Consider the following 13,567-nt stretch of genomic DNA (forward strand, 5'->3'; position numbering starts at 1 on the left):
GAATAATTTTAATTATTTAACCAGAATGGCTCGATTCTTAGTGATCCAATTGCAATCTGCAAGGGTATACAAACTTCGGCGTGTCGAAGTTAGCTTCCTTTCTTGTTATATAATATGAAAGATATTCTTTATATATGTACATATCAAATCATATTCATTTTTGGCAATTTTTGAATATAAACTGTAACAAAATTAATAAAAACAAGATAGAAAGCCAACTTCGGGAAAACCGAATTTTGTATAACCTTACTGTTCTTAGTTAAATCGGTGGTAAGGCATACAAAGCTTAATTTTAATTAAAATAAAACAATGAGAGAAAAGGTAATTTGTTTGCCAGACATGGCTAGATCAACTCGGCTGTTGATGCTGATTAAGAAATTATATGGAAATGACTCCCTGATTGCTTTGCAAAGTTTTGCCTTATTTTCCTCGTAAAAGATTAAACAAGTTTATAACTTATTTATGTTTTTTGTTTTTTAATATAACCAGCAAAAACTGAAAAAATATTCTTAATATAAAATTAAATCATATTTAAAACTTTTTTTTACATAGATTTTTGTATTTTGGTTTTGAATTTACAAGTTTACATGTTTAAAACTTGAAATTTGTTTGTACTTTTAAATAATAATTTAAACTTAATTGGTCCACCCTGAAGCATATTTCGATGCTTGCTGAGCAACTGAACTCAGGAGTGGCAAAGAGCCAAGCGAGGCAGTGGTGCTGGCACCCAGTGTACCAAGGCCGAAAAGGGGTTTGCATTAAAGGGATTTTTGAATTTAAAGCTCTTGTTTTTTATTCTTGTACTGAATAAATAAAATGTAATTACAAGTTCTCTGAAGCCGCCCACTGTCATAAAAACCAGATTCACTGACGTCATTTTCCTTGTTCGCCTGCAAGTTTTGTGGGTCTTCAGGATGAATGGATCCCCTTTGCGTAGCGCCCTTGACAGTCTCCGCTCTCTGCCTTGTGGCACTGCTCTTGGATTTGCTGCGAAACCACAATTGGTGAACACGAATGTTGATCAGTGCAAGCCAGTTGCTCGGCAGGGGAGGTTGCGGAAAAATATACATAGAAACGTCAGATCAGATTATTTGCGGGAAAGCGAGCTATCGCCATGTCAGTGAACTGCGATCTGCAGAGGGAGCGGGCGGCGGCCAGCTTGGACAGCGAGGACTTTGCCCTCTGGTGGGCCGGCGGAGCCTCGGAGCTCGCCGAGCGCCGCGCCCTGGAGCACCGTTTCTACGAGGACCCCGAGCTGGAGGAGTCAGTGCATCCCAGCTGCCTGTCCTACAAGGAGCGCTACGAACAGACGGTGGCCCGGTCCACGCGCTTCCTGGCCAAGCTGCGTCAGTGGCAGCGGGAGAAGCAGCCGCAGCTGAATCTTAGCGTCAATCTCCTTCGCGACTTTAGGCTGCTCCTCTCCGGGCCCCTGGGCACCGGACTTTTTCAGCAGAGCTTTCCCCTCCGGCTGCACTTCTCCATGTTCATGACCACGCTGCTGAGCCAGGGCACCGAGGAACAGCAGGCCCAGTGGCTGAATCGGGCCTGGCACATGGACGGCGTGATCGGAACCTATGCACAGACGGAGCTGGGCCACGGTACCTTTGTCCGTGGCCTGGAGACCCGGGCAGATTACGATCCGGAACGGCAGGAGTTCGTTCTAAATACACCGACGCAGAGCTCGTACAAGTGGTGGCCCGGCGGGTTGGGTAACACGGCCAATCTCATCATCGTGTTGGCCCAACTCTATGTGAAGGGCAAGCACCATGGATTGCAGTCGTTTTTGGTGCGAATCCGGGACGAAAGGACCCACGAACCACTTCCCGGTGTCGATGTGGGGGACATAGGACCTCGGATGGGCGGCAATGGGGTCAACAATGGGTTTCTGGGGCTCCGTGACGTTAGGATTCCGCGCAATCAAATGCTGATGAAGAACGCCCAAGTGCTGGAGGATGGAACCTTTGTCCAAGGACGCCCGCCACTGCTTCTTTACGGGACCATGGTCTACGTGCGGGTCATTACCCTGAGGGATGTCCTCTTTGGCCTGCTGCAGGCGGCCACCATCGCTACAAGGTGAGCTGGCCAGATTGCGGCTCCATCCTCCACGGTTCTTATAAGACTTTCCCCTCCTCTCGCCCAGATATTCCGTTGTGCGTCGCCAGAGTCCCATTGAGGAGAATCAACCGGAGGTTTCCGTGCTGGACCACATCACGCAGCAGGCCAAGATCCTGCCGCAGATAGCGCGCGGTGTGTCCTACCGCTTGGTGGCCGACTGGCTATGGCGCTTTTACGAGCGCGTGCTGCAGCAATTGGAGGCGAATAACCCTCGCAACTCGCTGCCGGAACTGCACGCTCTGAGCTGCTGCCTCAAGGCGGTGGCCACCGACGAAGCCACCGAGGGCGTGGATCGACTACGGAAGAGCTGCGGCGGTCACGGCTATCTCTCCTCGGCCAACTTTGACAGCATTCACGGCCTGACGGCGGCCGCCTACACGTACGAGGGCGAGTACACAGTCCTTCTGCTCCAGACGGCTCGCTTCCTGATCCGCCAGTATGTGGACAGTCTAAAGCGAAAGGTCCTGCCGCCCAGCGTCTCATATTTGAGGGACACGGCCCGGCTCGTCTGGAGCAAGAGTCTCAGCGCCAACTGTGTCCGTGCCTTGGAGATCGCCGCCCTGGAGCAGGTGCGGCAGGCGTGGCAGACCCAGAGCACCCACCAGCGGAGCAAGGTTAGTGCCCAAATGGCTAGTAACCTGGCTGGCAGGCAGCTAACCGCGGCCGCCGTTGCCCACGCCCACGCCTTCTTCACACGCAACGCTCTCGAGGAGCTGGAACGCCTGCGGAAGACAGGGCTTTCGAAAGGTGTTTCCTCTGTGCTGGGAGAACTGGTAGAGCTGTTCGTGCTGGACACATTCCTGCGGCAGTCGGGCTCTGTTTTGCGCTGGAACAGCATCACAGGCACCCAGCTGCGATTCGTGGAGAGTCGCTACGAGGAGCTGCTGTCCCAGCTGCGCCCGAATGCGGTCGCTCTGGTCGATGGCTTCGATTTCCACGATCGCGTCCTGGGCTCCACGCTGGGCTGCCACGATGGCCGTGTGTACGAGCGCCTCATGGCGGAGGCGCGAAGGAATCCGCTGAACCAGGAGCCGGTCAATGCCTCCTTCCACAGCCACCTGTTGCCCATGATGCGGGGCAAGCTGTGAATCTTTATGTTTTGTTTGTAACCCTGTACCCTATCTTTTGACCATATATGCATGTATCTTGAAAAAATAAATAGTATTGAATTTACAGATTTTAAAAAACCGTATTTGATGCACTTTTAAGATGAAATATCTTAAAAACCTGATATAAGTATAGGAAACTTTCTGAGGCCGGATTCAAGTTCAGCACATCAAAAACCTTCCAGAAAGGTACATTCAGGTTTTTGGTTCTGCAATTTTTTGCAGATTTGGTCGACCTGTGAAATGGTCAGGTACGTATTATTAGGACAATTTTATCTGCTTTTAGAATCCATGTAATTAGTTAGTTATATACAATTATTTGCAGAATTTTAACTGCTTTTAAATTCCATGTAATGTTTAGTTAAATAAAGTTATTAGCAGAATTTTTTTGTCTGTCACATTTAGTTAATTAAAATGAAAAGCAAATGATACCTTGTTCTCCCTTAATCTCCGTTTATGATATCCCTAAATAAATCTAAAACAATCTGCTTACAAATCTCTTGTTAAATAAACAAAAACGAAAGCTTGCTGGCGGACTTGTACAAATAACAATTTGTATAAAATTACCTTCAAGTATTTGTGGGAGTGGTAGGAGCAGGGATGAAACCATATCCTTCAATGTTGCCATGAAAAATATGTTATTTCCTTGGCACACACTGCATAACACAACAAATAAAGTACAATTTGGATTATTTACAGAAACTAGTTTCGTATAATTTAATACAAAAACAATAAGAATAATGGGACAGCGGTGAGCTGGGGAGTGGAGAGCTTTTGAGAGAGAGCGAGATGAGGATGAGGGACACTACATGAAGTCGTCCGACTCGTTGCCGGCATCATAGTTTGTGCGCATATTCTCAGTCTTCTGGAGCGAGGCGTAGCTACGCAGCTCCGCCTCCAGTTCACGCTGCTTGGCCGCCTCCTTCTCCTGTTCGCGACGCTCGCGTTGCAGCTTCTTCTGGTCCTGGCGCTCGGCGGCATCGCGCGCCTCGCGCTGCCCACGGAAATCGGGATGCTCCTCCTCCGTCTTGGTCTTGTTCAGACGGTTGACAATCTCGTTGACGCGCTTCTCCAGCTTGATCTTGCGCACCGCCTTCTCGTCATGATAGGCCACCTGGCCGGGCTCCATGTCCGGCGTTTTCTTCAAATTCTCCCACATGGTATAGACCACCTCCAGGTTGTTCACCTTGTTGCCCTGGATGCTGTTGGCCTTGCACAGCTGGGCGGCGTCCACCAGCACGTCGCTGGGAATGTCGTCGATCGTCTGGCCGCGGTGCAGGCGCAGATAAACGTGCGCCGACGACAGGTTGTTCACATGGAACCAGACGTCCTCTGGCCAGCCCCAGCGGATCAGCTCCTCGTTCTCGTACTTGTCGCGTCCCATGTATAGCATTGCCGCCGGCTGCACCAGGTTGCTCTTGAAGTAGAACACCATCTCGGGAATCGGGTCTAATTAAAAATTTAATAGAAAACAAAAAGATGTTCGAGTGAGCATTAGAGATGAAACAGAATCGATGACATCGATGGTTCGAGCTTTGACTGTATATCGAGTGTTTTTGCGTCAACTGTATCGATGTTTTTAAAGCTACTAGAGGACATCAATCGGCCTATCGATAATTTCACCATAGTAAAAAAGTTTGCTGACAACTTTGATTTAAAAATTGGGCGGGTATTTAATACAATCAACAAAAAACAACAGATAACTGCATTTGACGAAAACGCTCTGGTACTTATTTCCTACACCATCGTCCACATTTCGTGGTCGGAGGGGGCAGTGTATTGTACTTAGTTAGTGTAATTAAATGCGAGAAATTTTAAGTATATGTTTGAAATCGTCAATAAATCGAAATATATCCTACTATATATGTATATATCTCAAATTTCATGTTGTAATGAAAATATTTTTAATAAACTGGGTATCTTCGAAAGCACCAAGTAATTATCCACTAAGTCTAGCATACTTTCAATCTTGACATTTGCAGTACAAGTTCATCAACTGTTCGGATTCCAGTACCAGTAACAAACAGCAGACAGCTGAGTACGGATTAACTTAAGTGCAAACCATTATTTTACCAATTTTCCATCTCCAGAGATCATATCAGCGCATCTTCGTTCCTTTTATTCCTATAACAGCTTGTGTATACAACGAGAGCAAGATCATTAATTCGAATTTACATGAAATTACAGAATAATTTTGCATTCTAAAACTAACACAAATGTGATGTTCGGGGAAGTCTAGACCGAAAAGCTGTAAATAGATTCTCGTTGCTAGGCTGGAATTTGAACTTCTGAGCTTCTAAGTTTTGCTTACGTAGACACGGGGTTCCGATAACCAGTTTTGAACAGTTCCTTGCGGATTTTAGGTAAGAGATACTTGAAAATTTCAGTGAACATTTATTTATTTTGCTTATTAAGAAAGAATTTATAATTTCACTGGACGAATTTCACATAATACTGTAAAGAACATGCCAAAATCTGAATAAATTATTTGAAGTTAACACCCATTCATGGTGAAAATAATATTATTTATGTTAGTATAGGGCTCTCTTGACTCGTTTCGCAATAACTCAAGATAGGAGTTGCCTTGAGAATTTTTTTCTTTTGTTCTAAACACAATGCGTAATCGGTCAGACGCCTACGTAGCGCCATTATCCGATCAAGAAATAGATTTGGCATACCCAAAGCCTGTTATCTGTCGAACAGGTGGCGTCAAAATAATAGTATTGAAAAATAACTTTAAATAGTGGGAATATTATATAGTTTATTCTGATGTTTGTGTATTTTTTATTGCCAGATAATCATTAGTTTGTTTTGATATATATTTAAAATACTATTTTTGAAAGCCATTAAAAGTGCTATCATGTTGACCTCAGCCACGAGGTGGTATTTCTTTTGCGAAAGCTGTTCTTGGCAGACAATCTCACGTTTTCGGTGTTGATTGTTTTATCAGCTGTCTGCCACGACTCGAGAGAATGTGTACAACATTTTTAAATTGAACTCGAAAGGTTTCATTTTTTATTTATTACTATTTGGGCTGTGGCTGAGAGATCCCCGCGAATAATTGATTTAAATATGTCCGCTTACAGTGAAACTTCGGTTGGGTTGATTGATTGGTTTTGGCAAGAACTAGGCAGTTTTTTTTAGGGGAAAAACCCGTTTGGGAGAAAGGGCACTACAATTATCGGCCAGGGAATGACGTGAGTCGGCAACCAAAATTGCCTGCGGCAGCGATAAATCAGTCGAAATGCGAAACCAAAAATCAAATTATCATTTGGCCCTTGTCGCTAGTTGCTTGCCATAAATTACTTATCGATTCGCTCGGCTTAAATTTCACACAGACCCTGCATATTTACTTTTAGTGCACAGAAAAAAATTAAGATAATTATAGGTTGTTTATTAAAAATTATAGGAACCTTGTGTTTTTTAATGGCCATTGTATTATGTGGAGCTAACAACTCGATTGTTCTAAGGGATATTTAAGTTGTTTTTGCGATTTCAGTTGGCCATATTGTCTGATCTAAATATGGCTAATTGGGAGGATTTTTTATACCATTGTCAGAAGCTTGTGATTAGCATCAACAGCGGAGCCGATCTAGACATGATCGGCCAGAAGATGAGCGTTTTTCTCATTTTTTTTTTTTCAAAATCTATCATAAAACATGTCATAAATTAAATGAAAAAAATAGGATTAAAATTGAACAAAAATTTAGTTCATTTAGGCTTTGTTATGTAATTTTTAAGCTTTGATTTGTAAACAAAACTATCAAAAAACAAAGAAAATGTAAAAACATTGAGTCTTTAAAAGCATCTGTGGACAATGAGCGAGCGGTCATAAAAATATATAATTCTAAAATAATTGCATATTCAATGTATTACTTATTATAATTTAAATTTATTTATTAACCCAATTAAAAATCAACACAGAACAAAATTTCTAAATGTAAAATATAAAATTTATGGTTTAGTTGTGCTCGATTTCCAATTCAATCCCATAGTACTATTCCTAACTGCAAGGGTAAACAAGCTTCGACTTCCCTGAGTAAGCTTTTTTTCTTGTTTTTTACTATTTTAATAATATAACGTATAGACATATATTCATTTTTATACATTTAATAGAGCAGTTTTTATACTAATTTTAATTGTTAATAATGGCAATCCAATTTGTCTCCGGTTTTTTTCGCTGTCTGGGTTTTTTTTTTTTTTTTTTTGGCCCAGGGCCTTTGTGTAAATGGGTTGATTTGTTTAAATATTAAGCCATAAATATTTGAACCTGTCAAATTGTCCAAATTGGGACAATCATAATTTAAATATTTGCCGCTAAACAAAGTTTTGGGCTCTGAACTCGTGATTACAATATATGTATTGTATACACGAACCTGTGGTCTCATACGCAGCCCCTGGGCTACCACAATTTGTGGCTCGGATTTCGTTAATTAAAGCATCGCGATCGAATGCGATCCTTATAGTATTATTTACTCTAGACCCGATACGGCCGCGTGGCGGCGGCGTGCATCGTTCCCGATAAGCTTGGGGGTCCAAAAACCGTCCGCAGCTGTCCAAACGCTGTCCAACCCGAAGCGCCGGCATTAGAATTAACACATTCCGCTCGATATCTCGCATAATTTATGCACCTCTTCCGCAGAACAAAAAGTGGCAAAAAAGACAGGTGACAGGGAGAGAGAGGAGGCCCTGATAAGCCAAGTATTTTGACCGCTCTTTTTTTTTGGCTTTTGGCTCTTGGCCAACTGCAGGCAACACTCGGCCCGATTGTGATCGCTTGCTACGTAAACAAAACAGAAATTTCATTAACGAAACATTTGTGTTTACCCCCAGAGACATACCCTGAATTCAGGCGAAGAGTCTAGCGGATTTTTCTTGTGTCTGGTGGACATTGAAATGGCAATGAAAAAGGTATTACAAAATAAAATATAACATAAATTTAAATAATAACTTTGTATAATAAAAGGTGGGGAAAAGGTTCTATAAGAGGTATAACCTTTTCAAACAGTTTACATAATATTATTATTTCAATAGTAAGTTATCAAATTAGTGTGTTCCTCTGACTCTCTGAAAAGTTGGAAAAGCGCCAACATTATGGCTCAATCAGAAATAATATCGTAAATCCAAAGAGTGGACTCCTAAAACGTGAGTGGCAATTATCAGCAGATTAGTGGAGTCATAAATAAAATAAAAACAAATTAAACTGTTTACGCCCTGTGGTATTTTTTGTGCTCTTTTTTTTTATTAATAGAGAGATTTCCCGAGTTGGTTCAGGGTGTACGAGCAGCTACCGATGACAAAGCCCCCTTCTTTTCACCTGACCCCGCGCCAATGTCAAGTTCGTTGCCAATGTCGTTCGATTGAGAGCATCGAGAGAGAGAGAGAGAGACACGAGAGACAGAAAACGAGAGATGGAAATGGGGAGATTCGCGAGAGAATGGCGGGTGAATGAGAGGGGTCAGCTACGGGTGTTGGTGGATCGATTAGATGGCTAATTGCGTTTAAAAGCCGCTCACAGCACGCTAGCTGGTGCTAACGGTGGCGTATACGTAATCGCCGAAATCGAAATCGAACTCGAAATCGTCTAATCGCGCATACGCCCCGCATACGCGTCGCATTAAATGCAAACAATAATAATTTTAATTTGCAAATTATGGTGTCTGGCTGCTGCTCAGTTTCAGTTTCGGTTTCAGAATCGAGAAACTCAGTTCAGTTGCCTGCGAATCGCTGAGCCACACGGACGTGCCTCGTGGCCATACCACACACTGGCAGTTGAGTTGGAAAATCCCACCGAATCCCAAAAGACTATGCATTTTCTGTTGCTGGCAAGCCAGAGAAGAAGAACAGCCAGAACTGGCAGACTAGGCAGCGACAGCTCTCCCGACGGCTCTGGAAGGCACTGATAAGTCATTGGTAACTGGTGAAATTGATACTGGAGCGCGAGCCCTTGATTGAAATGCGCGGAAGTTTCCACTTGTCGAGCCACAGCTATCAGAGCCGCAGGGAAACCCGGTGTACTGAGTCGACGACGTTGCCACTATAGCTAATTGTGGGCCATTAATTGATTGACGGCCACCAGCTCCAGACACGCCCCCTCAGCGGGACACGGACACAAGTAATTCAATAATTAAAGAAACGTTCCTGGGAAAGCAGCACACAGTACTTAGTACCTAGGAGTACCCAGTAACCAGCAACCAGCAACCAGCAACCAGCACCAAGGACACCGGACACAGCCATGAAGGGGCAACAGGAGGCGCAGGAGGAGCAGCTGGTGCCGCCGTACAAGCCAACAGTCATCGTCAAGGATGTGGCCAAGGAGAAGGATCCGCTGGACAAGGACAAGCCGCTCGGCGAGAGCAAGCTGGCCGTGCTGCGGCAGGAGCTAATGGTCTTCTTGGGCAACAGTGGTGTCCTCGGCTCCGGCATGGTGGTCAGCATGCCGGCCGTCACTCTCAATCAGCTGCACGACGAGACGCAGCCCTTTTGGCTCAACAAGGACGAGTCCAGTTGGTTCGGTAAGCCTCCTAGATGCGCCATCTACTATGAGTTAACTTAGGATTACCCTGTCAGTGCCCCGTAATTAATAGAGGAATTATGGTGTCCCCCTTTCACAGCCTCCATCCAGAACATGGCCTGTCCCTTGGGCGGACTCCTGGTTAGCTACTTCCTGGACCGCATCGGACGCAAATACACCATCCTGCTCACGAACCTGATTGGACTCATTGGCTGGATCCTGCTGGTCACCAGCTTCATGCACGACAATCGGGACATGATCTACTACCAGATGCTCCTGGGTCGCGCCTTTGGCGGCATTATGATCGGGATGTTTGTGTCGCCGGTGGGCGTTTATTCGGCGGAAATCAGCCTGCCGCGGATCCGGGGCCGGCTCATTCTGGGCACTTCGCTGGGCCTGGCCAGTGGCATCCTGCTGATGTACTGCCTGGGCTACTTCATACGCCACAACATTGTGCTGATCTTTGCCATAAGCTGTGGCTACCAGCTGATGGCCACCCTGCTCGTCTTCCCCATGCCGGAGTCGCCCAGCTGGCTGCTGACCAAGGGGCGCGAAGAGCGGGCCAGGACATCGCTCAGATACTTCCGAGGGCTGCCAAAGAAGGGTGAGTGAGCGATAATCGCCATGCAGGTCAATTCATTTACATTTAGATTGGAAAACCAGGGGGGGGGGCGAGCAATACTAATGCATAGTAATCAATGGGTGACTCATTTTTCATTTCTCTCAGTGTGGTCAGCAATTTGTGGCCATCGAATAGAGACTTTTTAAGTGGGTGGCTTTACAATAACAATAATGGTGAAGGAAATTCAAGTGATTTTGATGTGCCATTTAAGCCAAGTGATTATACGAATGTCAAGCACTGTAAGTGATTAATTCATTTGCCAGTATTAATTCGTTTTAATATCAGAAGCCTAAAATATATTTATGGTGATGTTAGTCAGGTCAGAAATAACAGCAATAACTTGTTAATTTATTTACTTTTTATTTAACAAGATTCTGATGTAGACACCTCAACAATTATGGCCCTTCCTAGCAGACATAAAGGCGTAGACTTAGTGCGGATAGATCCTTAAAATGTCCACTAAAGATATTAAATACGGACAAATAATAAGACTTTCCGCATTAGTTACGCTAAATGCTCAAAAACTGATGCGCAAACGGATTAGAATTGTGAATTCTCAGGATTATACCCGTTTGATATTGTCGTAAAAGATCCGCAATCGAAATCTTATTCAAATTCCTAAAATTATAGCATTTTCTGCCACGAAACCCATGACAGGTGATGTCCGCTTGAAATCCACAAAACTATCGTTTCCAATATTATAAACAAAGTTTTTGTCTGCTGGGTTGCGACACCAAGCAAGTGCTTGGGAGGAAATTACTACGGGCGACCTGCCTGATTGGTTGCTAAGTGGGTTAAAATCAAGGAGTCTAGTCGGTATATGAAGTTGTTTTAGAGCCCAAGCATCCTCATCTATTTAACCTCATAAAACTATAGCCCTTTTACCTATTTCCACAACAAGATAGCCTTACTTAGTCCCAATCTTAACCTTGCAGAGGCGGACTACGTGCCGGAATTCGAGGCTGAGCTGGCGCACATGAAGGAGGTGGCGGATGCCAGCATGAGCACCGCAGCCAGCGAGTCCCTCAGCCAGATGATCCACCGACCGGAGGTCTACAAGCCCGTGCTGATGATGACCACCTTCTTTGGCTTCCAGCAAGCCTGCGGCGTTGTGGTGATCATTGTGTACGCCGTGCAGATTGCCCAGCAGGCGGGCGTAACCATCGATCCGGTCCTGGTGGCCGTGATGCTGGGCGTGGCCCGGATCATTACCACCTTCTTTATGAGCGGCATCTTTGAGAAGTGGGGCAGGAAGCCGTCCGGCATATTCTCGGCCACTGGCATGGGCTTCTGCATGCTTCTGCTGGCCGCCGGCAGCTGGTTCCCGCAGTCGGTGGGCATGATCCACTGGCTGCCCGTCTTGTGCATCGTGGCCCACATCGTGTTCTCCACCATGGGCATGCTCACGCTGCCCTTCTTCATGATCTCGGAGGTGTTCCCGCAGCGAGCGAGAGGCAGTGCCTCCGGCATTGCCGTCTTCTTTGGCATGATCCTGGCCTTTGTCATGCTGAAGATCTATCCCAATATGGAGGCGGCCCTCGGCACCGCCAACCTGTTTGCCTTCTATGCCGGCATATCCTTCCTGGCGGCCGCCTTCATTGGCGTCTTTGTGCCGGAGACAAGAGGTCGGACGCTCGAGGAGCTGGAGGAGCGCTGGCAGACGGGCAAGTTCTCGCGACGCCTCACAGTGAACAACCTGAAGGATGTGGAATTGCATGAGGTCTTCCTGAAGAAGTAATCAACGAATGTGTAGATTCCAATTAATCGAGAAGCAAGGACAAGTCCCGGGAGAGAAGGGGTTATAGCTCGATTCCAGTGACACGCCTCATTATTATTTATTAATCTTAAGTTAAATTCTTCCGAAATAATTGGATAGAAAAATAGGTTCCCTTTTTTTTTTTTTTTTTTTTTTCCTTAAAAGTTTAATTTAAAAACCAAGAAGGATGCTATGGAATCAGTGGAATCTGGCTATAGAGTTTTGAAACGGGTCCCGGGGTATTCAATCTGTGATGTGTTAAGTACTTAGCAGCCTTGGCGGCCATGGAATGCGGCGTGTAGACAATTTGATGAACAATAAAAACCATTTACCAAGTAAACAAAGTCAATTGAAGTGCAGGGTGCAGCTGTTGCGGCGGGTAAAGTATAGAAACAATGCACAATCTCTATATATATTATATATCTTTTCTCTATATATTTATACATTTTTTGCATTATTAAAGAAATAAATCAGACAAGTTACATGAGAAAAAAAAAAGAAGAAATCAGGGACCTTGAATAATGATTATCAATGTTTTCTTTAAAGAAAAAAAAACACCCATAAAATTATAATTATTAATGACAAACAAAATATATTAAAATCATTAGATAATCATTAAACATTAATTTTAATTTTGTGCCCTGGAAAAAATTGATATCCAAAGTCAGGAATTTCAAGGTCATTGAACGGCAGGCAACCATCGATCCCCAAGGAATCGCCATCGAATGTTGCCTTCAAACCTCGATGACGAGTGAGTTATTGATTACACAGAATATTACTCAGCGATTTCAGTGTTTATTTGCAATGGAGGCGTCCGTGCCAGATAACACAGATTTGAAATGGACGCGACATGCATCTGAAAATCAGGTCATCAAATGGAGAATATATAAAAATAGATGTAACAACGAAATGAGAACCTATTAAGGCGACCGCTTTTCCAATACTCAACCTCAGATCGGTCTCGGTATCGTTGGCGCGTGCCTATTCCCCCAGTCGGGCCCACTTTCTGGCCCGGGAATTATGCAACTCCAAGGGAAGATTCAACCTTCAAGCTGCCCAGGCGGCAATACAAACAATAACTGGCCAAAAGCCACTCGAAACATGGCCATTATCGCCACCTGATAGTTCATTAAGCCCCTATATAAACATATACACCATATACTATCGCAGTCTCCGGGAGGTGCGATCGTGACACGTTGATGGATGATCGCGGATCGCGGATCACGGGGCGAAGGATCGCAAGACGCGTGAAAAGGTCGGCCCCTATCTAGCCTGGCATTGCGTGCTCTGACGTAATTCTGGAACCCACTAATTGGATTCGGTTGGGGGAAACGTGTCGCCAGCTATCAGCAGGCAACGATCCGGAAAAAAGTCCCATCACATCCAAGGGGAGTGTCAGTCGAGCGCTTTGTTTACCACTCGAACCGATAGCAATGCCCATATAATATTTCTAT

The 13,567-nt window shown here is 44.8% G+C and overlaps 3 protein-coding genes across 3 annotated transcripts; 2 read left to right on the forward strand and 1 right to left on the reverse strand.

Moving 5' to 3' along the window:
- The first annotated feature begins 870 nt into the window (after positions 1-870).
- LOC108084242 (acyl-coenzyme A oxidase 1) lies at positions 871-3,296 on the forward strand. Its single transcript, XM_017180380.3, has 2 exons — positions 871-2,073; positions 2,141-3,296. The coding sequence occupies exons 1-2, from the start codon at positions 1,115-1,117 to the stop codon at positions 3,201-3,203; spliced, it is 2,022 nt and encodes a 673-aa protein (XP_017035869.1). The 5' UTR covers positions 871-1,114; the 3' UTR covers positions 3,204-3,296.
- A 614-nt stretch (positions 3,297-3,910) lies between these two features.
- LOC108084279 (coiled-coil domain-containing protein 25) lies at positions 3,911-4,750 on the reverse strand. Its single transcript, XM_017180439.3, has one exon. It carries the CDS (start codon positions 4,654-4,656, stop codon positions 4,027-4,029), a length of 630 nt encoding a protein of 209 aa, XP_017035928.1. The 5' UTR covers positions 4,657-4,750; the 3' UTR covers positions 3,911-4,026.
- A 4,165-nt stretch (positions 4,751-8,915) lies between these two features.
- Positions 8,916-12,661, forward strand: LOC108084975 (facilitated trehalose transporter Tret1). The gene is made up of 3 exons (XM_017181401.3): positions 8,916-9,736; positions 9,836-10,339; positions 11,293-12,661. Exons 1-3 carry the CDS (start codon positions 9,457-9,459, stop codon positions 12,093-12,095), a joined length of 1,587 nt encoding a protein of 528 aa, XP_017036890.1. The 5' UTR covers positions 8,916-9,456; the 3' UTR covers positions 12,096-12,661.
- The last annotated feature ends 906 nt before the right edge of the window (positions 12,662-13,567 follow it).

Source organism: Drosophila kikkawai, chromosome X, assembly GCF_030179895.1.
Source record: "Drosophila kikkawai strain 14028-0561.14 chromosome X, DkikHiC1v2, whole genome shotgun sequence".
NCBI lineage: Eukaryota > Metazoa > Arthropoda > Insecta > Diptera > Drosophilidae > Drosophila > Drosophila kikkawai.

What these genes read in the sequence shown, in the direction of transcription:
- LOC108084279 (XM_017180439.3), bottom strand. Translation starts at nt 4,656, where the DNA reads ATGGTGTTCTACTTCAAGAGCAACCTGGTGCAGCCGGCGGCAATGCTA.
- LOC108084975 (XM_017181401.3), top strand. Translation starts at nt 9,457, where the DNA reads ATGAAGGGGCAACAGGAGGCGCAGGAGGAGCAGCTGGTGCCGCCGTAC. An exon ending in GGACGAGTCCAGTTGGTTCG is followed by an intron (nt 9,737 to 9,835) that starts GTAAGCCTCCTA and finishes CCCCTTTCACAG; the next exon opens with CCTCCATCCAGAACATGGCC. An exon ending in CCGAGGGCTGCCAAAGAAGG is followed by an intron (nt 10,340 to 11,292) that starts GTGAGTGAGCGA and finishes TTAACCTTGCAG; the next exon opens with AGGCGGACTACGTGCCGGAA.
- LOC108084242 (XM_017180380.3), top strand. Translation starts at nt 1,115, where the DNA reads ATGTCAGTGAACTGCGATCTGCAGAGGGAGCGGGCGGCGGCCAGCTTG. An exon ending in GCGGCCACCATCGCTACAAG is followed by an intron (nt 2,074 to 2,140) that starts GTGAGCTGGCCA and finishes CCTCTCGCCCAG; the next exon opens with ATATTCCGTTGTGCGTCGCC.